The 27779-nt window shown below is 39.5% G+C and overlaps 2 protein-coding genes across 5 annotated transcripts in view; both read left to right on the top strand.

Moving 5' to 3' along the window:
- The window catches only part of ASPP (Ankyrin-repeat, SH3-domain, and Proline-rich-region containing Protein), a 110421-nt gene that overhangs the window by 9687 nt on the left and 72955 nt on the right, over positions 1-27779 (top strand). For 2 of the 4 annotated variants that reach the window (XM_065489828.1, XM_065489829.1), the window contains exons 3-4: positions 7123-7264; positions 13152-13304. In XM_065489828.1, the coding sequence (XP_065345900.1) occupies positions 7123-7264; positions 13152-13304 (295 nt within the window). Of the gene's footprint in view, positions 1-7122; positions 7265-11260; positions 11371-13151; positions 13305-26066; positions 26343-27779 lie in introns of those variants that run through there. The other 2 variants (XM_065489830.1, XM_065489834.1) reach the window with 2 other exon arrangements.
- On the top strand, positions 1101-4425 carry LOC135944150 (uncharacterized). Its single transcript, XM_065490930.1, has 7 exons — positions 1101-1119; positions 1257-1355; positions 2486-2612; positions 2674-3070; positions 3150-3604; positions 3658-3786; positions 3840-4425. Exons 1-5 carry the CDS (start codon positions 1116-1118, stop codon positions 3198-3200), a joined length of 678 nt encoding a protein of 225 aa, XP_065347002.1. The 5' UTR covers positions 1101-1115; the 3' UTR covers positions 3201-3604; positions 3658-3786; positions 3840-4425.

Below are 27779 nucleotides of genomic sequence, written 5' to 3'. Positions count from 1 at the left end.
AATGCTTCCAACCAAGTTGATTTGATTAAAAAATGACCTCCAGGTACGGGGTGGTTCGCATCCCAACCCTCGAAAAGTCATAATAAACTATTTTAAATCCAATGTGGGTTAAAGCCGCTTGAAATTTTCATAATGAATATCAACATTTCCAAAAATCCCATCTTTTTAACTTTGACTTCGATTGTCTCAAAAAAGGAATAAAATGAGTCACCAGCAATGACAGGTGTGCATTGCGACTACGCTACGGCGATTTTCAAAATTTTATGTTTTTAAAAATATTTAAAAAAAATCGACCAGATTTACAGACCCTGACCTATGAAGTTGCTTATCATCGACAAGTAGTTGGGCATCAAACGTAGAACATTATCGACTCCATTTTTTTACTTTTCCAAATCTGAGCAAAAGTAAAAATTCTCAGAAAAATACCTTAATAAAAAATAGCAAAACTTTGATTCACTGTAAAAAGGCAATAATAGGTATTTTGACCTAAATAAAAAATTGGTCCAATAGGAAAACACCTACTCTAAATTTCTTTAGGATCTGAATATATACTCATGCCAAGATTCCAAGGGAAGTGCGAGTCTATTTATTTTATGCCTTATATATGCTTAATACCAATAACTTTCATCAATAAAATAAAAAACAAACATTAATTTTTTTTAGGTTGATCTGATTTTGAAAGCAATTTAATTTTTATTTAATTATCTATTTATAGCATCCTCTCTCCCTTCTCCCTTCCCCAAGCTTGCAGTACTGTGGTACTTTACCAAATTTTTGATGGTCGTCTGCAGTGATATTAACACACTCAGGCAGCAACAACATCACTCAAGAGCAAGACTTATCAGCAAGCAGTTGTCCCAACACTGCACCGGAACAGATAGAAGCAGCCCTACGCAGCATCTAAACCACATTGTCTCTGCCTCACAGCAAGAGCAATATTTTAAGCAAAAAAAGAGCATCAGCAACTTCATTTTAGCAGTGGTTGTGAGTTGTGCCCTTGTGTCTTTCGAGAGTTATTATTTGAATTCGGTTTTGCATCAAGTCGTAAATTTTGTCAGCTGTTGTTTGCACTGCCATCACGGCATTGAATTTTCAGCACAGTGACTACTATTGCTATGCGTAAGTATATCGTTGCGATTTAATTATATAGATTTCCTTAAATCAGCGCAATATGTTGTAGTGCCTGCCAATAAACGCGAAATAGATAATGATATTTTTAATCTTACAATAATTATGCTACCCCTTTGTACGTGTAGCTCTTGAAAGGGACCCCACAATGAGTCAGTTCTCTAATTCGTTGCTATTGCACATCATCAAGAAACGAATGGAAGGATTTGGAACTCCTGCGTTTGAAGGTGAATTGATGTTAATCATTAACTTTTATTATAGTAATTTTCAACTTTTTGCATTGTTTCAACAATTATAGCCAATTGTACATAATTAATTAATATCCTTTCGGTGTGATATGATATATTTGTATATGATTGGCTTGAACTTAAATATAGCCGTAAAATTCATTTACAATCTCTGACTAAATGTCGCTTTGGCATGCTGTCAAGCAAACTGAAATACACCAAAAATCAATCTTTGCTATTTCGACTCTTGAATTTTTGAAAACACAAAAAACAATTATTTCTACGCTTTTCTTGAGACAAGTTATTATAACTTTGTATCCTCAGTATATCTTATCTCTTGAAGATTAAATTAAAAATAAGGTGTGATAAGAATTCCTTTCGCAGAGCTCGCTAAACTAAAACCCAATTTGATTATCCTTGGTTGCGGTCAAAGGTTATCACGTTATTTTGGTGTCTAATTAAAATTTTGGAAATGCAGCTCAGCATTTGAAATATTTAAATGGTGAAAACTGTTAAAAAATGTTTCCTCAAAGCACGTATAAACATGTGTGAAAATTTCAGAGTGATGTTTTTTCCTGGGAATTAAACTTAAAAACTCTAAAAACCACGATTTTTTTTAATCTTTCGTGTATATAAAATGCACTCAACTTCAAATCCCGGGTTCTAACTATTATAATTCCAGGACCTCGACGTGGCCCAATATGGGTATGCGTCGAGATAATTCAAACCCCCGTGATTAGGTCCCTATAAAAGGGAGCTGTTATAAAATTGTAACAGATGGTTGAAAGAGGTAGGAATAATGCATTCCCTTAACCCATCAGTTGGCCAGGAGAGGTCGTATTTTCGTGTTTTTAGTCTTTTGAAAAAATTATCCAACTCCAAATCTCGGCTTCCAGCCATCAGAACTGAAAAAACTAACCACTGTTAGACTCATTTTGACCACCCCTGACAAGATGAAGAGTTTAGGGGTGCTTTCTCCCCACTCCTCTCAAACATCTGCCACGATCTTAACATGAAAAATGTTCTTCTAAGCATACTTCCTGAGTTTTAAAATATATTTATAATCATCCAAAATTCTTTAGTAAAAATGGTAAAAATTCATACTGAATAACACACAACGATATTTTCAGTTGAATTCACAGCCAATGCCTACAATTATTTACTCCAGCTGTTAACTGCCTCGAAAAAAGTAGCATTGAAAGATATGGCAAATAAACTAAATGATTATCCTGGACTTGATGATGAGCTTCTTGCAAAGTATGCGAATAAATATCGTTATTTATGTAGAGATAACTATATTTTTTTTACTAATTTCAAGGTGCCTGATGAAATTGACCGAATACTCCCTATTCGAATTACTTGAGAATCAACTGATTGCATTGGTAGGACGGCTTTCGCAAAACCCCACAAGGTCTGATTTAGTAGTGATGATGGCTGTTTGGGCACCGGTGTGCTTGAAATCCTCCTCACAAGAAAGGGTTGTGAGATTTCTAGCAAGAGTCTGCAAAGAAACCAAGAAATTTGGGACATTCTACCTATTCTTCTGCAACCTTGTGTGCCTCAAAGGCTGTCAAGCCGGACCTCTCGTCCTGAACACTTTTCGCTGGTTGAGCAAAGAGTTATTACGGAGCGGAAGCATTCTGTCAAGAAGTTTGTGTTACTACTGCAACTTCATCGTCCAGAAATTTCAATTAGAAGTACCTGATCAATTGAAGGTAAATCATAAATTTTGCCACTCCCCCCCCCCTCCACCCAATAGATCACTAGAGATTTTCCACGTTTAATGGATTTCAGAATTGGCTCGCAGCTTGCCCTGCTCTGAATGGTATTACCAAAAGTCCTTAAGGCGCCAAATGTTGGCTGATGACCGATACTCACGATATGCATGCTTCTTGATTGCCTCGACGTCTCATGAAGCCCTGCTAACAGTTGTGGATCAAGTTCTCCTTCCTTTTGCAAAGCGTTTTTATTGCAATATGGAACTAGCAAAATTTGCCGTTGCTTCTATTGGATTGATGGGAGATTTGTATGTTGATGCCAACAAGCCTTTGCAAAATCACATCTGGGAAACCCTGAAGAAGATTGCTCATCTTAAAAACGTTCCAAGTGAGCTTGTTGATGATTGCGTGTCTTCGCTGTTAATTTCCTGCGAAAATCTGAGCAACCTAGAGGCCTTCATCTTAGGCACTTGCGACGATAAGATTTTGAAAGCGACTGAAAAATGGGCCCTGAGTAATTTTCCTTCTTGGGTAGCTACATCAAAATTTTGTATCTTACTCAAACTGAAATTGTCAAATTATAGGAACAGGACCTAGTGAAAATCAGTGATGAGGCCCCGTCAAGATCTGAGAGTAGAGAAATCCATTTCAAACCAATTGGTGTATACAAAAGGGATTTCCTTTCCTTGCAACCCGTTGCTAACGAAGCCAAGGTAGATTTATAATCACTTCTGAAGATCAATAACGTTCATGAATGAACTTACAGGCTGGACCAGCAAAGAAGAAAAAGAAATCTGCGAAAACTGCAAAACAGGTTGATGCGGGGAAGAAAAAGAAAATGGTCAAGAGTACACCGAAAGTTCAAATTTTGTACGTATCTGATGAAAATGACTCTGAGGAAGAAATTGGGTTTGATGTGGTTACTCATCGGCTGTGTGAGATTGAAGAGGGCAAGATGAAGAAAATGCCTCTCTTAAAGAGAACCATAAATAAGCTTACTAGTGATTTAAATGCAGACAGAGGAGCTGATTATGACTATACCTCTAGATCAAAATGAGTTTCTTCCGTAGTGTCATTGACAGCCAGCTTTAACTTGTAAAGTCCTTCAAATTTTATCTCTGGAGAAGTTTCTCAAATGCCTTTTTTGCTCTATCATGATACTATTTCATTTCACATGAATTTATACGAAGGAAGCTCTAAAAATATCTTAGCTATGAAGTGAAGCTTCAATGATATTGTAGAATTTTCGAATATTAGAATAGTAGTTGGGAACAAACCAAGACTTTAGATGTGTCCGTCCTTTAACTCGAAACTTTGATGTATTTGACCGATTGAGAATAAAAATCTATGAGGTTAGTATTTGCTATTTTCCTATTTTTTCTGTTTTAATAAATTATCTAGTGCATAATTATGGTGCTTAAATAAGATAAATTTTAATGCCAATTGTTATCCTCCGTTTTTAACTAGTGAAATATTACTTGAAAACCCCAAAGTAAAACGAGGATCTCATTACTATACTGCAGTGTACTCAGCAATAGCAAACCTGTTGTATGATAGGGCTCAGATAATATAGAATGAAATAATAAATGCACCGATTTTACTCCATTTGAAGTGTGTGAAACACCAGCCGCAATGTCCAAGAGAGCGAGCACCTGTTTACCAGGAATGATTGTGCTTGACCGAACATAAATTGATTTCTCTTTTGCTTCATTCAACTCGACTCGCATCCTGCGATGGAGCACGCACTGCGCGCTTTGCATATTACATTGATAGAGTCGACAAACAGAGTGATTGCTCCAAGGCGGCGAACACGCCCAACTTGTTACTCGTTTGTGCCGGGAAAGGAAGACAGTGTTTACCGCGCGGGCTGCTTATCTTGATAGCAGAGTGTACACACGCCTTTTTATCATCATTAGTAGCGAAAAGTCGAGTTTATGATTGCATTTGCGGCGTCAGAAAATTGTGAAATTAAATAAATCAAACACTGCCGGGAAAATCAAGCAAGGCGTTTGTGTCATTCCATTACGAGTGATATTAGATATACCATAGTTCTCTTAGAGGTGGAACCCATCCAATTTTCTATTCGAGTGACATAATGATGATATTTATACAAAATAATTTGCTTTTTTTCTAGCGTCACTCGAACACAGTTTTCAATTCAACTCTCCAAATAATCTCAGCCTCTGTATTAGCTATTTTCAGGTATTTCAGTAATTGAATGTGATCAAGTATGCTTAACGGAGTGCGAAACATCAGCGTCATTATTCTGCAGATGGTGATTACGCGCTATAACAATGATTAAGAAATAATTCGATGGCTTTGATAGTAGCCTTGAGGCGCATATTTCATTAAATGGAATTACGCGCTTGGAAATATTGAATCAAAGAACACACTCTGCTTATTTCTCATAGGATTTTCTCAGCGCAGTCAAATTAAAAAAATGCAATTGGAAGGAAATGCGAAGAATAATGTTCAATTTCCTTTGGGAAAAATGAATTCTATGGGTAATTTGTTTCATTCAATATATGCACGCAGAGCAAATTTTATTTCATTGCAAGGCTGACATGCGAGAGGAAAATTCTCTTGCTGAAGTGAAAAATTACTTTTTTGCGTGTATATGAAGGTAATTAGCATTTATAAACTCTATCGTCCTTGGTTTATGCACGGCTACTTGTACCGCTTGAGCTTGATCACTAATGCCTCAGCAAAAACAAAATAGAAAATAGAATTAAGCTATTTCGCGCGCATTTTTTACATTTTGACATATATTTAAAATTAAACATAAATTTTATCCTTAAAATATCAGGACAAAATTTGACTTTGAGTTGCAGTCAGTCAGTTTAAACTGAAATAGCTTTTTAGGCCCGACGTAACAGTAATATTCCTACTCAAACAGCATTTGAAGAACAATGAGCATTACGCATTGTTTAAATTTTATTCCCGCACTCTATTGAGCATTGCGAACCAGTTTTAATCAGCCTACGTACTTCCAAGTATCGCACTTATGTCAGAGAAAAATCGATTGTGGTCAAAGTTCTGATCGGAGGTATGAATCAAGTGACGGGCTGCATCGAAAGAGACTTTTTGCTAGCGTGTTCATAACCATCTCTTGTGCGGTTGTTTTCACAAAAGGAAAGTTCAAATCGCGCGACTGCCGCAACGGCGTGCTCGAGATGGAATAAGAAAGGTACCACAAAGTTGCATCGAGTGCGCGCGCGGAGGGAAATAAACTCACTACTTGCCTTTGTCCGCGCCGCGCTCGCTGCAATCGCAAAGCCTGTTTCCTGGATTTGCAGCTGCATTGTGGAGCGAAAATTTTATTCTTTCTCTTCTAAACCGCTGTAGAAACAATCGCTTTACTTTTTTCCCAGCGCGTCTCCATTCATGGGGAGTGGACGCACAAACCAGTTTTTGTTTTCAGCATCATTTTCAATTGCTGTACTTGCACGGGGGCAATCACTCTTCACAGATCGATCGTGAACTCACCGCCGGTGATGCCGACGCCTCTTGAGCTGCAATTTGTAATTTCTGTCAATTAATTAAGGATTGCGGCGAGTGCGCGCGGCATAAAGGAATGATATAGAAAGCAAATTCGTCGAGGTCGTAGTTCGTAGTTTGAGCCACGACCCAAAGAGGGAAGCAGATAGATCGCCAATGGTGCAAGCCAGCCCAGGCTTCTCTTAAAGCTTTTGAATGCCCGTGCCCGTAGAGCATCTAGATCGAAGGTTATTTTTTTAGTCTGATCAATCAATCTTTAAAATCAAATATAACAAATACTAATAAAAAGAAAAGATGTAAATAAGTCCATTCATACAGGTTCGGAATTGGTTTGAAAATTTTAATCATTTTCGCTCACTTAATATTCGCATTTGCAGGTTTTTCTACGATTAAGATGGCCATTAAAATTGAAGGTTTGCCAAAAACTTGCGATTTTTTACTGTAATTAAGCGTTGATAATAGTTTTGCTGTTGCAAAAAAATGTGATAAAAATACGAAAAATAACTACAAAATCGGTACAGTTGATTTTAATTATATTAACTTTTTTTCAGGTAATCATCAGAGTGTTCGGTGAAGGCGGAACAGCAACGGACGTTCCTGTGACACCAGAAACCACATGCCGTGATCTTGTTGAGTGCACCAGAGACCCAGGGGACGAAGACTGCTGTTTAGTGGAGCTCTGGCGTGATTGCGGTGAGTGCAATTTCATCTGTAAACCTATTCGCTATTGCAACAGCTCGTTTAGCTCAAATTAAATTTTTGAAAAATGTCATACTCAAAAACGTTCCAATGACAACATAGGCGAAACATAAAGACACATGAACGCCTTACGGAGGGTGCGAAACTGTGACGCAGAACAGCTATTCAGTGCGGGTTGCCTAACATTCCACTCAATTCAGCCGCAAAATTATAGTTATAATGAATATATAAAGTTCCAATTTTACCGCATGTAATTATGACTTGACAGGTGCTAAAATTTTCAAGATGATAAATATAGAGATAATTAGTTTTTCCCCTATTAAATTGTACGTTCAGCATTGAAAGTAAAATAATCGATCGGGAAAAAAGAATGACGTCCCAAACATTCATTTCTTCTTTTTAAGGCTAATTTCAAATGAATATGTAATGAGAAATGAGGGCAGTCCTCTTCATGTCCCACGCAGCACACAGGTGACAAATGAAGAGATCGATGACTCAGACAGATCGTTTTAATGGCGCACATACATACTTACACACATGCTCCCTTGTAACAAGTTCCCAAGCGTAAGGCGAGTTGGTAGCAAACGAGCGAGCGGTCATTAATTTGCGTGCCTGCCGCAAGGGTCACTCGCTCGTTTCTCGCTTCATTCTCGTTGCCAGGGTGACTTTTACATGGCCGCACACCTGTGCTTGAGTAATTATGCACGAGTTGTCATTGCAATGTGCTGGACCGCTGTCACAAATAGTTCGGCCTCATTTTCTTCTCTCGGTCCGACGCTTCGTAGGTCCGTGGGGAGCAGACGTGGCATACGCACTCTGCGGGATGAAAATTTAGTTGGAGAGTTTAGAAATTAAATTTTAGAGATACTACATGATCTTGTAGTTGTAAACTGCGGTTTCTGATGCCGTATATTTTCACAAAATTGTATCAAATGATCAGGCAGCAAGCAAACAAATAAATCTCTTTGAAACGAGATAACAGCACTTGATACAGTGCAAAGCGAAACATAAAACTCACCAACGTGGCTGACTGAGGAGATTGTTGTGACATTGCTGAAAACCACACTGTTTGGCGAATCCTCTCAGACGCGTACTGCGAAAACATTTTGATCCCGGTACTTGAGCTAAACTATGTGAGCCGAGGAGATTTTTTTCAAGCAATTTCTGCTCAACGCCGGCAAAAAACGAGCAAAACGCAAGGCTTTAAGCGCAGAGAAGTTTTGAGCCGGCTGGCTAAAAGGCAGGCTTTTCACGCTCTGCTAGGCAAAATGGGAGGCTGCGTAAGCGATAGGCTCTGCCGCAGGTGTGGTTTGCCCACATGCAATTTGATGACTAGAGCTTGTCCAGAGAGACATGTGGAGAGCCCTTTTGTGGATTAGCCCCCATTGTACTCTGGATACCCAACTCGACAGCTCACTTGTTTTCTGCGAAGGCGATTACACTGAGGTCCAATGTGACACAAATTAGAAAGATAAGGGTGGCGCTTGATTCTAAATATGAACTAGCGCAGTTCCCGGCTGCCATGCCTTTATCAAAGAGTTTGTTGGCAGCATTTCCCATTGCTCCTGAGAGCAGATCAAATTCCAGAAGACCCAAAATTAACAAATTCAAGACTATTAAATTAAAACGGATCTGTACAGTAAAATTGTGATAAATTCATCATATTTTTAAAAAATTTCTGCTGTTAAACAATAATGCAAAATTACAATAATTCAAACCGCAGACAATTGTCCACTGCCAAGAAAAGGGCAAGACCGTGCTCCTGAACAGCTGCATTATCTTTGCCTGGATTACTGTCGAAATGTAGGGAATCAGCTAACATTTTCCCTCGTTTTGCAGAATGAATTTCCGAAAAAAAATTGCTCCAAAGTTTGCATGCTTATAAATTAGCAATGAGCACTGTCTACTTATTAAAAATCTTGATATATTTTGCCAGAAGGTAAATTTAGCTCATGGCAATCGAATTGGATCCTAGTTACTTTGCTATTGATTTTAAATGGCGAATAATGAGTAACAAGGATCAAAATCCATATTGTCATATCCTGTTTCTTCCGCACTTAATTCAAACTAGCAATATCACCTGAATTTCGTAGCTAGTCTACAATTCAAATAAATTTCAAACTGTTTTTCTGTATCAATCCACTTTAAAACGTGTTCATTAATTAGTCATACCTTTTTTAAATCATATATAAACTATCCCACAATGTTTCAATATTTCGAAGACCGTGTTTTAAATAATATAGAACTTTGTCGAACAAATTAAAATTAATTATATCAAGCGTGGCAGTTCGCAATCAAAAGCCTTTTGAGCGGAGACAAAGGATATACAAATTCATTCCGCGAATGTCGGTTTAGCGTGTTTGCTGTGCCCCGTATCCATTTGCTAAAGTACTTTAAGTAAACACATTCACACCAGCTTATACATATTATAATAATAAACGTTTGCTACTTTGTTTGTGTACGTTTTGCGCAAACAAGAGAGATGTATAATTATTGCAAGAACTACTCAAGCGAACTAAGAGACGGAGGCAATTGAAGATGAAAGAAGCACATGGAGAAGAGAGTTGCAAAAGTTTGGTTGCGAGGAAAGTTTGCTCAAATACTGCACAAGACGAGACGCGCTCTGCTTGTGTCCTCTGGGATAATTTGTTTGTTTCGTAACTGTTGCGACCGCAAAAACTTTTAAATGGCGGCTCTTAAGCAGCTTTTTAAGGAGGATGATGAAGAAATGGAGTGCAAGTTTGCCAGCTCTGGATGAGATATGAAAGTGAATTGTACGCGTGAGAACTTTTTCTCAAATGAGCGGTGCTTTCGTTTTCCTGATAGAAGTTTTTCATATGATTTAGTTGAAGTTATGGAACCATTAGAGGTTAATAATGGGAATTTTCTTAAAATTAATTGTAAGTCGTCTGTATATAAGACGAACTTGTTGAATTTAGACGGTTTTATATCGGGGATTTGAACGCTTTCTGCTTAAATAGACATTTTACAGAAAAAATATTTATTTATAGTTATATTACTAGGAAGTTCACTTTTAAAGATTGTTTCTCTGCAGGCATGATTTAAAAATAAATAGAATTTAACCTACATAAAACCCACAGTTTTTACAATGATTAAATCATTTATTTTAAATTCAATCTGCAACCTCAAATGACACATAGTAAATTTTTTTAATACTTATATGTGCATATTTTTGTAAACCACCAAAAAATGGAAGGAATTTTGAATGATTTATTTGCCTGGATTTTTGCTCGACTAATTGGATAAATTCAATAAAAAAGAGTTGAAACTGTTTGAAAGGTTAAGAAAGATGTTTTGAAAATTGAAAAACATATATTCGTAGTTGGAGAAACATTCATTCTATATAAAAAGGCTAGAGCAATCGTGTGTTTCCCAAGACCTATACTGACTTTTGGATGTTTTAGAGTTTTAAACGATTTGAAAGGGATTTAAAAATGAATTTTTGAGCTCATTTGATGACCCCAAAGCTCAGAAAAAATAGTCAACTGTCTTGAATCCTAAAAATAAAATCTAAATAAGAACCGATTTCCATAGCTAAATTGGGTTTGAATTGCCTATGCAGCCATGATTTAATGGCTATAGTTTATTTTTATTTCATACCAAATCGACCAGAATCGTGAATGAACCGAACGAATATGTGTCTGGTCTCACGATAGCACAATTCCAAACAGTATGGCGAAACACAAAGCAGTCAATACATGCTTTAGCATCGCGTGCAGTTTTTCCAGGCAGTCAGTCAGTCGACCATCAGGGCCGGCGCTCGTTCAGCTCTGCAGACAGTCTTACGCCGGCTGACTCGCGTGACATAATGTTCGGATCGATCCGGCCTACATATGTATGCGCACACGAACACCGTGCTCCACCTTAAGTAATGCGCCCAAATATACACGAATAACAGAGCAACACACAGTAGCGGGGGTAGGGGTGCATTTTATTAATATTAACAGCGCACCGCGCTGAGTCCACTCCCCCTAATTCAGAGTCGATTTCGCCGCCGCTGAAGGTGTATTGCTGGCCGCCAGTGGAAATCACGGCCGCGGCACCAATCGACGTCGATTTCCTATGAAAAATGCATTTCAGTGAGTACCCAATTCAAAATTCACGGAAAGTGAAGGCACTTTACGACGGCACTTGCATTTTAATGCCTTTTTCCTGCCTCTCTCTCTCTCTCTCTCTCTCTCTCTCTCTCTCTCTCTTTTTTCTCTCTCTCTCTCTGATTGTCATTTCGAGGCTGGCTTGTTTTGCAGTTCATTGTTTAGTCGCGCGCACCATTAAGGCAACGGGTTGGGCCTCTGCTGAAAATGACAGCGATTGTTTAAAAAAATAATGCAGCACTCGGAGCATTTCGCCAGGCCAGCGCGGCGACGGGCGGCAATTACTCTTGCCAGAATTGATGGAAGTAATGGCTCGTCTCTTAAATTTAACCGTCGACGATTTTGTTTTGTGCGTGTACTTAGTCGGATCTGCGCCAAGTTTATATCCCAACTGCGTCAGAGGAAAGCAATAATGCCAACAGTTTTCATTTTCCTAGCTTTTTCCATTTCGCTTCAATAAGGCAGATAAAACGTTCGACGTGAAGTGAACTTTTTTATGCCCAACGCGACTTGCATAGATAAATTCCCTAGAAATTTTTATTTATTTAGACGAAATGACATTTCCCTTATATTTTCGGTATTTTAAAATAATACCTAGCTCTTTTTTTGGTGACGAGGGGGGATTTTCAGACGGTTTTTACTCTTGATTTAGACTGATTTGTGTGACAGCGTTAACCATCATAGTAAACCCAGTAAACTTCTTGTGTCTCTGCAATGGAAGCACGATTATGATTTTTTACGGGGTTTTGACTGATTTAGACGTTCGGACGAATTCATCATTATCATACGGTTTGAAACATTGTTCAGATCACTTTTAGAATCGATTTTATTGGATCCCATAACGATTGGATGTTGGAAAAAAGAATCCGCTCTTTTAAATTCTAGGCCTCGATTCTAAAAAATGGCATTTTAGAATTATTTTGCACTATGTATAAGCTTACGATTTCCAAACATGTTTTATTGCTCATTTGGAATGACGTATCGATTAGGTGGTTAAGTGGCAAGCGGTGGGGTCCATTTAAGAGTGTTATTATCAGCAAAGGATCGCTGCTAGGCCAGACCTGATCCCTACCGCTGAATCCGAAGCCTGCTATTATCAGTGACGACGGGTGCTGCGTTTTGAGCTGACTGAGCAGTGTGATGGCCTTTTTATGCTCGCAAGGGCTAAGCTGAATAATACATAGCAGGGGTAAAATGACGGGGAAAGGTGCGATACGACGAGTGCTGAGCCTGTCTGAATGGCGAATGATCGAGTTTTAATGTACTGGCGTTGTGGATGGGTTGAAAAAGGTGATAAGGCTCCAGCGTGGAAGTTTTTCCAGGAGGATGGGGATTGGCCAACATTAAAAATCGAAAATTTTCCATTCCCGCTTTGCTAGCAGGCCGTAAAATCTTCCGAGCATGCCTGAAATCTAAGCCTTTTATAAATTTAATGAGAGCAACTCGACCTGCTCACTTCCTCTGAGCTAAACGGAAAAGTTTATTCCCTTGCGTGGATAAAGAAAATGTGCACATTTTACGACTTGAGAGAGGCGCATGCCACCGTGGAAATATTTCGCATCAATAATTCGTCTCTCAAAGTCGATACAAACAGAACTGCGAGAGTTCTCAAAGGCAGGATACTCCCCGGTGACAGCCGGGGCGTCGCTTTGCTGCTCGCGGCCCGATATCGGCAAAATGCTGATGACCTTAATTCTGCGACTCTTCGTGTTTGCTCACCAGCACAAACGCAATAATAAAGCGAATTTTGCGTCGTGATGTTGCAGAGCGCACGCTGCGTGAGGATGACAGGCCCCTGGAGATTTTGCAGGAATGGGGCTGCCACAGGGACGAAGTCAAGTTTGTTCTCCGCTACACCGTCGCACCACCACCAGCGCCCAAGGCCCCCAGGAAAGTCACCTTGCGCAGCAGGAAACGGGGTGAGTACCAGAACAATCCGATCATAATTTAAATTTGCAATGCAACATTTTTTTGCTCGACGAATTTTGCGGCTCAGTGCGGCGAGAAATTACTCTTCTTGTGATTTATCATTTTTGCTAGACCTATATTACTTTTTCCTGCTTTTATTTGCTGACTATAAGCAAGAATAAATAAGTTTATAATCGGGAAATAAATCTTGAATCGGATGTTGTCAATCGAGATTTACGTCCACTCTGCGCAATTATTTAGATGCTCAAAGGTTTCCCTTTTGAGATTACCAATTCTGTTTGCGCCTTGTTTGAAACAACAGGCTCTGTCGCTCTTTCAATCACTGTTGGCACCGGCCAAATAAATATTTCATGAACACGCCTATTCACAGGCATTCTGCCGGAATTTTATGAGCAACGCTTCGTGCCAGGCACTGATTTCTCTCTAGTTCGCACAGCTAGCCCATTTCGTACCTGCCAACTTTGAATAAATTTCGCCGTGTGTTCTGATTTGGCGTGTGCAACGCGTCCGCATTGCCTGCTGCTGTGCAGCAAAATTCCTCTGCTTTTCTTGTTGGGAAGTTGGTTGCCACTTGACTCCTAAACAGGGCAGTAGTGGGAAAATATTTGCCAAAAAGCCAACTATTAAACCCAGAAGGCATCAGGCTTGGACGCCCCATAACTTTTAATTTTTTCTCAGCATGGCACCACGTCTCCCCAGAGGATGGTCTCGTTTGGCAGGGCCTGGCAACCCTAGCCGTGGGCATTTACCTCTTCGTACGTGGCGTGCTGCTTGAGGATAGAAAGACGGCACGTTTTTTCCTCGCACGAACCTTACCTCGGCAGACGGCGATATGACCAGGTCTAACAATAATAATAACATGAGAGCGATTGTCCCGTTGCGAGCTGTGCGGTGTATATTTGCGCAGGAGAGAGAAAGGGAGAAAGGTTGGATGGGCCACCCTCCCGCCTACAGATAAAGCAATTCCGAATCATTAGAGCGAGATCAAATCTCTTTCAGCGTTGTAACTGATGCGCGGTTCATTTTCTGCTCCAGCTTGTCCGGCATGATCGGATTTCTATATTGGAAATCGTTAGCGTGCTAAAAGCTACACGGCAGCAATCATATTAGGAGCTGTTGCGAACGAGCCAGATGGATTGATAGCGGCGGTGTAGATCGCAACTCAATTCTAAATGTATTGCAAATTAGTTTTGTACACTGATCAGATTTTATTTGCTCTGCAACAGCATTAAATTTGTAGCAGCGCTTTGATGATATTAATTATCGTTTAACATTTAAATATGATAAACAGATTGGGCAGTAATATGACTGGAAATTTAATTATTAATGAAGCGAAATTAGTATGACCATCTTTATTTTATAAAATTGTTTGTTATCCAGTAAATAAAATAATTATTAATATTAATTCATCTCACCATCTGCAATGCAATAAAATCATTAATAAAACAACCTCAAAATAAATTTGACAACTGATTAATTAAAACTCAAACCGACATTTTAATTCAAACCAATTAGGGCCATTATTTTCATTTTGAATGTGACGGATTGTGAGGTGCCGACAGCCAATTATCACGTAAGATTGAAATTCAGTGACAATAGTAGTGCTGGGGTAATTTTCATGCAAATTTCCCCATCGAGCGTGCTGTGCGTGGTAGAAATTGTCGTGTATTCAGCTTAAAGCTTAAAATTGGCAGACACACACGTTCCGTAACAGAGGTTTGCCGTCAGCACCGAAAGCTGGAGCTAAACTGGCAAATTGGGCGACGCTCGCGACTGTGACTGCTGCCTTTCGCTCGGCTATCAACCTTCTCGGGGCGCGTCAGGCAGAGTGTGGTGCGATTTACCGCCAGCACACTTGATTAGCGAGAAAATTCGTGGGTGTGCTGGCGCTGTGGCACTCTTGCGTTCATTGCGGTTGAATACAGCGTTTCAAATGTAATTTTGGTAGAACCCATTTCTCTAGACATTTTCACCGTTTCCTGTTATGACCTACTGAATCAAGCAAATTTATATTATAATCATTCCTAATGGTAAAGAGCACCAAAAAATTAAGCAATATGAACGGATCTCTCTTTTACGTCCACAGATTCTTGAGATATATGTTTTAGTGTTTTTTTTTAACAATCACGACAATCACTAATAATTGGTCAGAATTGCAAGAAATTCGGAAATATTTTCACCCGAGACTCGACATCACAAAATTTCGATTTTTATTGCACGCTAGAAAAGTCGCAGGTAATTTTCCTTTCGTGGTTCACCTCTTTCGGCCTTTTATATGTCAAAAGCGTCAGATTCTGCACGCTCAGAGAGCCATTGTCTTTTGGCAAAAAGGAAAGGATCCCGCCGCCAACTGGGCACGTCGCACTTCGTTGACCAACTGAGTGACTTTGCCTCTAACCGCACCTTCCTCTCAATTTCCGGCAGCGCGACCAAGCTTCATACCTCTGCAACTCTTGAGAGTGGCACTTTGTCAATAAATCACCGAGAAGGGTGCTCGTATTCGTTTCTGCTCGAGGGTTACAATAATTGCTAGAGAAAATAATTGAACGAAAAAATGCAACCAATATTAATTGTGTGGAAAAAACATTTTGCCGCTCCAGCACGCCTTGCTGCTAGATATATATGCAACCTGTTTCACAGACGCGACACAACAGTTGCCTACCTAGTCTGCTGTTAAATTACGAATGGCAACGTCAGCGTTTGGGCTCTCTGCACATATTCGATCCGACGGTTGCATGTGAGTTGGAAGAGGAAGAAAGAGCAGCATACCATGAATCATCGTACAAATCGCGACAGAGAAAGAATGAACAATGTAAAATGTTCCTCTAGGGAAGTGTCATGCAATCACGACGCACACCACGCTCGTATATAGTGGAATAATCGTGTGCTAGCCTGACGCCATAATATAAAAAGCAGAGGAATTTGCGCAGCGAGTTGATTTAGCTGCTCAGCGTGGCGTGAAAAAGGACTGTGTGGGCTTTTCTGATTTCAGCATGCAAATTAAAAAATCTTTGCACGCAACTTTTTTGCCGTTTGTTTTCAACACGTGCGAAATACACACAGGCTCCAAAGTTTATTTCCGAGCCATCCAGAAATCACCTGGGATACTTGTCTTTGTCCTAAAACTGAATTTATATGCCCCTCCTCAGCGGCGCATAAATTTAAATATACAAAGATGGAATTTTTCTCTCCAAAAGATTCGAATATAAATTCTAATGCTAACGGGGAAAAATCTGCACGCGTTTTGTTCGAGAATTCTCCTCTCTCTGGGTAGAAAAATACCTTCTTTTCACTGCTCTTGAGGAAAACGGCCACTCCAACCCTTTGTGCACGTGAATTAATCGGCGAGTAATTAATTAATTATGACACTGCACCTGTACCCACCCGAGCTGGGGTGATTTCGAGTCCAAAGCGCGAGCGAGTATATTTTCTCACCTCATCCACACGAGTGCGTACACTCAAAAGAATAATTCCAGATTATTTTAAGTCAAGCAAGCAAGCACTCGGCCGAGAAAGAGAGTAAAGAGCCCTTCTGACAGCGCCACTTGTGAGAGAGAGCATAGCGAGTCGTTCCTCGTTCTCATTATTCATCTCTTTGGTGCTGTCGCGCGCGCGTTGCTGCCCCCCGACCCTAGTCCCAGCCCCACACCACCCACCCACCGCTTTTTATTATTCCAACTGGGCCGTCTCATGAGCCCGCGAAATAATGAGCACTGGAGGAGCTCCGTGCATGCATGCAGGGTGGATGGATACATTCCGCTCTCGTCAACCCTTTCTCTCATTTCTGCACCACGCTCCACTGACATGCATTCCAGCCACCTCCTTGTTATTTTTCCGCCCTAATCTATGCTCGCGTGCTCATTTAAAATCCAAATAATACGCCCTTCAACCCGAATTGTCTGCTGCGAGCACGAGAGACAACTTTGTTTCGCAACCCGACGCTCCCCTGCTGCGTTCTCTGCATTATTTTAACTCAGTAGAATGTTTGGAAATTCCCGTAATTCCCGGATGAGATATTAACTTAATTTACTGAATGAAAATATGTATTTCCAAACTTTCACATGTGGATTTGATTTAGTTTAAGGATGGGCCTCATTTCGATCGTTTTTTTAAATTTAGTTTCACCTTTTTTCTATTAATGAATTAAAAATTGTGCAATTTTTCTATATTTAAATGCAGTTTTTTAGCTTCAAGAAATGACTTAATTATTTCTATGGTCTTTTATGAATTAAACTGCACGTTTGCTGTATCATTCTTTTCGCGAATTTCATTTATAGTGCGCTGGATTTTAAAACAAATGAAGAGGAATCGCTTCGTCTCGTTACGATGCTATGCAGGATTTATTTGGTTTCTTAAACTGAATGAAAGCTATATTAAATTTTGTATTTTAATTCCTGCCTTCCGGCTTCATATAGCATAGAAAATATACAATGCTGTACACACCGAAATCAAACTAGCAGTGTTTACAACAACATTTTGCTGAATATCATTTAAAATTAATTACATAAATGAGGAAACTGAAACATGAAAATTCATGTATACTAATGCACAGCCCTTTAGATCCCAACCGATTTTCTGCACCTTTTTTGACTCGCGATGGTGCGATGTAAAATGATAAATTTGATCTTAGAGCGTGTTAAGTAAGGAAATTCACCGAGAGGTAGAAGTGTGCGTAGGAGGGAGGGGAATTTCTCGCTTCTGCTGCTGCGGTGCGGTTGACTCAAATTAAGGCAGCCCAGGAGCGCAATTGATATGCACGGTGAAAAACACAAACACCCTTTTCGACGGCATTAATTAGCTCAGCCTCGATTCTGCTTGATTAAAGGCGGGCTTTGATCACGCACGCGAATATACCCGAGCTCCATCGCAGCGGCAACCAGCCCAGAGGCGGAAAATTAGTTTTAATGGGGAGTGGGATTAGCGAGCTGGATTGGAAATTTATATTGAGCGATTAAGCCGAAATGCAAGTATAGTGCTCCCACGTCGTTTCGTCCTTCGAGGTTTCAAATCGAGTAAAGGGGTCCATATTAACCAGTCTGTTTGTATCATTTATTGGAACACTTTAACTTTGAAGAATCCGTTTTTGAGTGAATTTCATGGAACTGCTTTTTCAGTTGACTTAAGAAATACAAATTCATGACGCGTTTAATTTACTCTCCAACTTCATGTAAATATACTCATGATTAATTTTGGCTATTTTTTGTCACTCATCTATGTTAATGAATTGAAAGCATATATATAGATGATGCTCTGTAATATTTCATCATCTCTATATTTAAAATGAATTTTACGCCCAACGAATCAAATTAAAATCAACCATTTCTGAGCCTCCCAAGGAAATATAATTTATCTACTTTCGTTATCAGTTTTCGGTGGAGTTACAAAGAAAAAAGGACAAATAAACGAGAGAGTTGGCTTCAAGTTTGCTTTCTTCACTAAACTGTCTCTGGATCGCTGGCGTTGGTTTAATCTGCTGGCTGAACAATATAGCCAGACGCCGAAGTGCGAGACATAAATCCAACCACCATGCATATAAAATCCAATAAAGCCGATGTTTGCCTTCCTCATTTCGTTATTTATTGGAGTTGCCAAACAATATCATTTGTACAGTCCCCACCGACGACCCAAAAGGTGCTGGCTGCTAGATCTGCGGAGACTAAACTTCGCGCTGGGGAAATCTTCTATTAATAGTTCTGTTCTCTCGACCACGCATGGTCGCACCTTGAAATTAAATTCTACGCCTGACTCAACTCGGTTTTAACAAATTAAGCCTTTTCCGTGCAGCAGCCAAAAAGCAAAACGTATACCAAGTAGAAGCCACTCTTGAACAAAAAGGAATGAAGGTTGGTTCAAAGTAAAAACTGCTTTTTCTCTGCTCTTGTGCGCCAAAGGTAAAAAGGATTTCCGTAAAGCTTGACAGTGTGGAGCAAACGTTCTTGGTTTTAATCAACACACGCACGTTGCTCGTAAAACCTAACACATTTTGTCTGTTTTTGCCACTTGCCTTGTGCACACCTCGCTTTTATATCTTTGGAACCACTATAGGTGCTTCTTTTAGCAATGATATTTTATGATAAATTTTAAAATATGATTTGATTTGTTTCGAATACTAAATCACGTACATTATTTTTTTTCTTCTTCTTCACGTGCGTTAAAGCCAGATTCGCTTGACGCACTGGAATATGGTGTCGGCTGGGGTGCAGCGCTTGGAAATGGGCAAATGAAAATGTGGCAAAGAAGCGAGTTTTCGTTGACATTGTGATATAATTTGCATTACACGAATTAATTACGCCGATTGGATCGAAAAATACGCTCGCGACCATCACAGAAGAAACATGAACAAATCACTTTATTAAGCTATTTCAAGGAATCTTTTTTGACTGTTGGTGGAATATCCAGGATATAGGAAGGTAATGTAAAATGCTAAACTTTTAATTGAACTGACATGTATTCTTCCTGAATAAAGCACAATCGTGTGTATGGCATCAAAAGCGTTCCCAGCGGAGAAAAGAATTTAAGAGAATCACTTACCAAGAATTACCATTATTTCGAGTCATGTCACGGACACTGTTTTGTTTATGTGTGGTTTTCATCCGTCGAGGCAGCGCGAGAGGCAATTGTTATGTCACTTAAATACGGAACCGACCAATGCTGCGAGCCGAGCGTGTATAATGACAATTGCGAGAATCTCAACTGCTTTATTACATCCCTTTTGTTTTCTTCTTCCGAAATTGCTGCTGCTCTTATGAATTTGAAAGTGAACAAGACAAAAGAACGCCGCTCTTAAAAGTCACCTTGGAATTGGGAATTAGGCTTTTCCATGAAACATCGTAAATTTCTTCTCTGAACTCAATGTCAGTTTCCTCTTTGTCAGAAATATTACGATTAACCCTCGGAGGAATGTTTTTATAATGCGTAATTTCAATATATTTATGTGTAGCAAAGTGCCGCGTTCGTAACTTTATTTCAAGAATAAATGTGATTCCATTTAATAACAGTGATAAAAAGCAGACCGTTTGGTAGAAAGAAACACTTCTTCCAGCAGCCCATTAATTTAGTGTCTGCTCTATGTACAAAAAGCCGCTATTCAGTAAAATGCGTCTCGTAAAGATAATGCTCGCAGTAATATTCTTCTTCTTCCTTTCAGGGAGCTTCCCTAAAGCAGGAATTCACCTCTAGAACCAAAAGTTAAACATCGCCTATATTTTACGCCGGGGAATTTCGTGGCATTTCATTTCTCTCCTTTCACGGAGCACAGCCGCTTTTCCTCTCCTTCCACGAATAAAAATGTGGCAGCACACACAAAAGCCCAAGAAGCGCTTATCCATAAAAAACTTATATATAGTACTTAAATCCGACTTGACTTTTTAGGATGAATAAAAGTAGAATGTCCATTTTTAACGGGTGCTGCTCGTTTTTTGGTGGCACAGTGCCTTATTGCAATGAAAGCGTTGGCTTCAACACTAAATACGTTGTGGAAGAAAACAGTCATTTCCGTGCGCGCGAGTAAGAGGATTCATCGACGTAAACGTTTACCTTATTTAAGAGAGAAATTCTGTCTTGTATTATTTAACGAGAGGATTTCCTTGCCTGTCTTTGAAATGCATTTTCTCACCAGACGTCGGCTCAGGCTTGAAATAAAATGTAGGAAAAGCAATTTCAAAGCATGTCTGCCATCTCTGCAGAGATACATAGAGTGCACTTATTTGAGCACAGCGGGTGTATGAAATGTGCACACAAGAGAGTGTACGCTCTCTTTCGAGATAAGTGCAGAGAAGCACGGTTTTCATTTTGCTTCAGCAAAGAGTGCACATGCATGAAATAACTTTTCCACAAGAATCGCATGCAGAGGAGAAAAAAGCAAGTTCTTTCCCTGGAAACCACCGTTTAAAATATTTTAAATAAATGCGCGTCTTGTCTTTCACAGCGTCACATTTTTAATGTATAAAATCTTTATCCACTTTTTGCTGCATCCGCAATTCGTCGCCCTGAAGGATTTGCTTTAGGCGCTGCACATATTAAAAACAACCGCATATGTTGAGGCGCAGAGGGAGAAACTGCGCACACACAGGAAACACCCGCTTGACCCAATAGAACCGAAGCAGGAAAATGATTCGGCAGCACTCTCAAGGGAAATGCATGTGGTGCACTTTCGCGTTTTTTGGAATAGGCTGCTGCTGACTCAGAAATACATGCTGAAGGGGTGAAAAGTTGTCGCTGGGGGAATATGCTGCATCAAGACGCTGTAAGCTCGTGGTATTTCATTTGGGCGATGGAAACTGTTTTCCTCCCCATAAAAAATGTTTTCCTCCCCTTAAAATGAATTTGTAATCGGGTACACAATTTGTAAAAGTTTAATAGAGTACACAAAAAATGCGTTAAAAATCGAAAATAATGTAGTTTTATCTTTTATGACAGAAAATGGACTTATGAATTGCTGGAGGGCAAAGTTAGTTGACAAAGGAAGAGTAAAAGAACAAAGTGTGTTTTATATCTTTCCTGGCGCCTCTTGAATATGCAGCTGAATGCTGCGGGGGGCTTCCCTCCACAGGAAGTGCGACCTTGTCGGAGAAGGGGAGGAAATATGTTTTGTGCGTCTGATTGTGTATTGGAAAGAATAAATGAAGTGTAGCTCAGCGAGTGGCTGCTGGCTGCTCATTCATTCACATGAAAGAAACGCGTCAAGTCAAAGGACACAATAGAGGGATGGTGCTATTTTAGATGCCTATCTACACAAAGAACAAAGTTAATGCTCTAGCTTTCAGGCCCACTGAATGACATTCCATTTTTTTGTTTTTGCTTTTCATATAGATATGAAAGAGTAACAGACGCAGAAAAATATTTTCTCTTTACTTTGGCCACCCGTTGAATTTTAAATTTTCATCAATGAAAAGAATCACTGAACCACATAATTGCTAAACAAAGTCGGGAAACTGAGCCATAAAATCCAGCCGATTCAATTTTTAGAGCCCGCTGTAAAAATTCTCCCCAAACGAAATTGTTCCAACGTCGCGCTAGTCTCATATAGAATTCGAATACGTTTTATCGAGGCGACTCGCTGCGCCCCTATTACGCGCCAAACATTTGTGCTTCTCCCCAGAGAGAGTTTAAAAATGATAGTCCATTTATATCGAAAGAATTTCAGCAGAGGAATGTACGAAGGGTAGGTCAGTGCAGAATCAATATGGTGCTGCCTCGTTTTCCTCTCGCACCTGGGGACAAAATTATGCGTTAAAGCACCTTCCAGTGAGTCGTAAAATTCCACACGTTTTTCGTTTTGCTCACCCGCTGCTCAAAAATTATGATGTGCTACAAAAAGGCGTGATTTAGGGTGTTAGGGGCCTTCCATTTTTATGAACTCAACCGCGCAGAATGGTTTATTGACTCTCGACCCGCGCTGGATGGTCGCCCAAAATTAGACAGACAGCAAAGATAAATTGTGACCGCATTTGACATGCAGAACCATTCTCGATGCCCGCCTGCTCGCGGTCGCAATCTGGCCACAATTTTTTAAGCCGCCCACAAATTAATCCCATTCGCTTTCTAAAGTTTCGTTTTTCGACATGTTTTGGTGTTGGATTTCAAAAGTTTCAAAAACATAGAGCGTGGGAATTACATCCAATCATTAACCTCAATCATCTTACGCGACTGAGAATTTATTTGAAGGCACTCAACCACTGAAAGCACCGAAAGAATAATTTAGAGAAAAAAATTGTTCCCTGTATTTATCTGCAGTATGTCCTATATTTTTTAAATTAAATTTCATGAAATTTACATGCTGCTTTTCTAACCCATTGATAATCTTATAATTATTGTTTGAAGAGAATTTAAATGGCAGTGTAGGCTTCCATTAACCGCAGGTGGATTTGGGAAATCAAAGTTTTATTTCAAGGAATACATTTCGTGTTGAAATGAAGCAGTCCATTCAGAATTCAGATCAACGGAGATAACATCTCATCCATCCGCATCGTTAGTCTGGAATGTGCTCTTGTTTTCTAACAACACATCAAACACTAGTCTTCTGCTCAGCTTGTTGTGTAATTTAGCTTGGACGCACAAGCACGATCAGGGTCACATCAAGCGGTCTAATCACGGTATTATTTCCACCCAAGGATTGATAATTCTTGCATCGCCAGCGCCGACGTTTTTGTCGGCTTAAACACTGTTAGCATTGGATCAAGAAAGTATTGAATCAGAGGATGATGGAACCCCTCGCATGTCAAAGATTTCGTTCTGCAACATTGCGTAGCAGGTATTCTTCTCACCCACACAGCTGCGTATATAATATATGATAAAGGATGGGAGAGAAGGTGTCTCAAAATAAATATAAATAACGATGAATACAATTCGTGTGGCGTGATAGTATTTGATACGCTCAGATGAAAGGAAAATCGTGAATTTAGCCATTGGTTATTTCTTCTTCATATTTTAAAAAGCAATTTGTAGGAATGAAGGTTATTCAACTTTTCATCAATGAGCTATTTTATAGCCTCGTCGATCTTGGGCTGCAGGTCGTTTTTTTATTTAAAAATCAGCAAGTCAATAAGAAATTATCTTCTCTAACTATTGATAGAAAAAATCAATTGCCCTGGGAAATACAAAATTTTTAATTTCGTCTCATTAATTTTTTGATATAGCGTATGTCCAGGAAATGAACATAGTTCTGGCAGGGATCTAAGGATCTATATTTAATTTTTAACTGAAATCGGGCCAATTTGTAAAACTAGGGGATTGAAGGGTTTGCATTCTTAATGACTACTTCGGCTAACAAGAGGAGGTTAAAACTAGTTTAACGGTGTGCGGCTTTTGGAAATCTGATCAGATCATTTTATAATCTGAGATTTGAGCGTGTAAACATTTTTTTTAAAATCCACCAATTTTTATGATAAAAATTAAGGCAAAACGCCACACCAGATTTTGACGTTCCTGATTAATTTTTTTGCGCTCTGCAAGATTGCATTATCACAATTAAAAATAAAATGAATTTTAGTTTTCAAATCAGTTTAATTTTGAAAATTTGATTTTAGTGGCCTTGATTTTTGACTTATCACTTTGAGGTTGTAGCGGTTCCCGCTCACACTCGCGTTAACTCAGTTTGTAACCTATAGATGTCGCTATTCTTTGTGATAAGCTTTTCTCATTTGCCCTGTATAATTTACCTTCACTGACCGCTCACCTACGCACGCATACGGTCATGTCGCATTTACCTCTCCGGCCGGGAGTATAATGTCGTGCGCATATATGACGCTTGTAATAACTTATAGACCCGAAGATTATACCGGGGTAAGCATTGTATTTAACTGTGATAATAATTATTGTTATTCTCGACTCGCATATTGATGCGTTAATTAATTGTTTATATATTGACTTTCCTTTGAGATTTTATCGTGAATATTTATTATGTAAAACTTTACAGTCTTAATTATGGATTAAATCTACGTCTACAAAGGAACCAGATGCATTTCCTTTTGGCTCAACCCAGTACCCCACAAGGTCAATAAAAGAGACGAGTTCAAATGGTGTCCTATTGTTGTTCTACGGCCCATTTGAACCAATTTGGAGAAAACATAAAATTCAAGTGCCCGTAATACTAGAAAATGTGCAAAAGTCGGCGTGTGAGATAGAATTGCGCTATCGGTCAAATAAGGCCTAGTTTTATTAAATAATTTCCATCAAGATCCTCAGACCACTGATAGAACTATTTGTGCCTTTCCTGAAAATTTGATATAACGATCAGATTTTTTTTCTTACTTTTTAAATAAAATTCCAATGAAAATCAAGTAAACTTTAACTATTTAATCAGAGTTTACCAGCATGAAAAAACGGCAGTTTGAAAGGTCTGCAAGATAAAACGAATAAAAATGTTAACAATACAAAGAGGCGCCAACCAGAGTCAATGCACCCTGATAGTATTACTACAGAAATTCATAAAGTTGTTTGTTTATGGTTAGCGCAAAGGCAATCAAGGGTTAGGAAAATCCTATACGTGCTTAATCCCAAAAAGTAATATTTCGAATGTAATTTGAAACTGTTTATTAACTTAAGTAAGAAGCAATAAAAACAATATTTACAAAATTCTGATGAAACTAAAATATCTTTCTCAATTTATGGCACGTAGAGCGCATTTTCTTAGAGCGCGAAAATCTAGAGATTCTTTTTTTCTATTTAACATCTTGCAATTTTTAATATCGGTCAGGTTTTTTCAATAAATTCACTCCTGGGTAAAATTGAAATAAATTTAACTTTATTGAAATAATTCAAAATTCACTTCATTTATCCCACATTTTCATAAAAAATATACAGCTTTACTGTTGAAACTAGCTGTTAATTACAAGATAGATGACCACCTCTAATACAAGATCTCGTTCAGTCGTGAAAAAACCGTAACAACGCAATTAAAGTGAAAAAAATCGTTCAGACAGAATCAATTCCAGTTTTTGCAGCTCGGCCAGCAAAACAACCAGCGTGGCATGCATAATAGATTTCCTGAAAGAAATTTAAGAGCAAAAAGCTAGCAGAGGGTCAGTAATTTGAATGCGCGGGAAACATGAGGCAGCGAGGAGGATCGTCGGCGCAGCGGAGCAGCGAGCGTGGCCGCCTTTGTAACTGAAAAAAGTAAAAAACCGAGTCGCGGCCTGATGGAATTCGATAGTTTGGCAACGCCGCTTACCTGCCAAAGGTGGAAGGTACGCGCAGCAGCGAGCGAGCGAGCGAGTGAGCTCGTCCAACAGGTTAGTCAGTCTTTTGTCCGTTTCCACGACGCTCGCCCGGCGTTGTGCTCGCCGCTCGCCGAGTAACCGTCATTTCGGCCACCGAGTCGCCCTTTCCGCGCCCCCACGAAGCCCCCTACGTCGACTGAGGGTGTAGGCTGTGCTTTTCCGACGATTCGACCGCCCATTGAGTGAGTTTGGTGCGTTTAGTGCAGTGATTAATCGCGAATTACGCCGCGCCCGCATTGCTGTGCCGTTTTTTCACCGCTGCGAGATTGGATACACCTGCAAGCATAACACGACACACGAACGATACAGGTAAATATTTTAGTACCGTGTTACGAAAAAGGCGACAAGTGATAACCAAAATTAGTGCCAAGGTGCGACCGGCGAGAAAATGTGTCGTAATTCCCCCGATTTCTTAACATGGTAAATGTAATCGTCCCTAAAAAACACAGCCATTTAAGCAATATGTTTTGGAAACGGAAGAGAAGAGTTTTTTAAGCGGGCCTTTGTATCGATTCACAAGCTCATAGCCTTGGTTTGCTTGAAACCTAAATCATGATGAAAAGGAGGCAGTTAACATACCAAAACGCAGCAATTAACTAGAGATAAAAATCAACAATAGCTATGGTGGTGTGGTGAATTCTAATTTGCAAATGGAATTAGCTGAAGCCAATCAACCGGTCGACAGCACACTGGCCGTGATAAATTCGCAAACAAAGCCGAGCGTGTGTGACATTGAATTCTGGAAATTGCACTTGGCGAAGGCCACAACCTGGCTGCCTTTTTACAGCCTCCCTCGCTGCCTGGCTGGCTAGCAGGCAGCAGCAGAAGCAACCGAAAAATCGACAATGGCTGTGTAGTTGAAGGTGCTCAGCTCCTTTTTTACTTTCTGATTCACGCCATATGAGTCACATAAAAATAAAGCCGCAGGAAATTTTTAAGGTAGTCGTGACCAGTTTAAACTCTTTCCCAAAAAGCGAGATAAAGCAGAGAAAGAAAAAAAGCATAATTGTTCAACACAATAGGAGACACGCACCGGCAATAATCGTGCCAGCGTCGATTTTGGAGATGTTTCGTGATTGAAAAATGAGGAAATGATAATGGTATGCTAATTCTAGCTTGCCTGAAAATTCAGCTTCCAGGTATCGCGATCCAGGCGTCTGCTCACCCACTTTTATGCTGCTTTTGGCCCAAAAAGAGAGAACAAAAAACGTGCTCGCACATGCAAGGCACCTGCTGGGATTTATCACTTGAGCTGCTAAATTATGCATTCGGAAATCGTATGAGCACTCTCGTTGTAATGGATTTCGGGGGAACGGTCACTAAAAGGAGAATTCCCAATCTCCACTTTGCAGGATATTCTCATGCACGTGGCAATGAAAGATGGAAATGACGCCCCTCTGGACTATCGCAGAGAAAGAATTACCAAAGCTAACAATTTACAATTGAATTGTAGCCAACACAATGAAACGGGAAGCTCCATCAGCTCAGTATCACGGCTGAGGGGTGAAGGGCGATATCAGTATATAGAATCAATGAAAATATCTAATATTTCATTGTGAAGATATTAATATCCCTAATTAAAATTTAGTCATACTTGACCAAAATGCCAACCACAACAATGTATTTTTCACAATCAAACATCAACGCACAAGTTGGAATTTCCCTAACAAAAGTAACAGCGCAGAAAAAAATTTACATAATTTTTAAAATTTGATAAACTAGAACAATTGAGCAAAAATAAACCAA

This window comes from Cloeon dipterum, chromosome 4 (assembly GCF_949628265.1).
Source record: "Cloeon dipterum chromosome 4, ieCloDipt1.1, whole genome shotgun sequence".
Classification (NCBI taxonomy): domain Eukaryota; kingdom Metazoa; phylum Arthropoda; class Insecta; order Ephemeroptera; family Baetidae; genus Cloeon; species Cloeon dipterum.
Note: the sequence above shows the minus strand (reverse complement) of the source record. Positions and strands in the feature narration are given on the sequence as shown.

What these genes read in the sequence shown, in the direction of transcription:
- LOC135944150 (XM_065490930.1), top strand. An exon ending in TGGAACTCCTGCGTTTGAAG is followed by an intron (nt 1,356 to 2,485) that starts GTGAATTGATGT and finishes CGATATTTTCAG; the next exon opens with TTGAATTCACAGCCAATGCC. An exon ending in GATGATGAGCTTCTTGCAAA is followed by an intron (nt 2,613 to 2,673) that starts GTATGCGAATAA and finishes ACTAATTTCAAG; the next exon opens with GTGCCTGATGAAATTGACCG.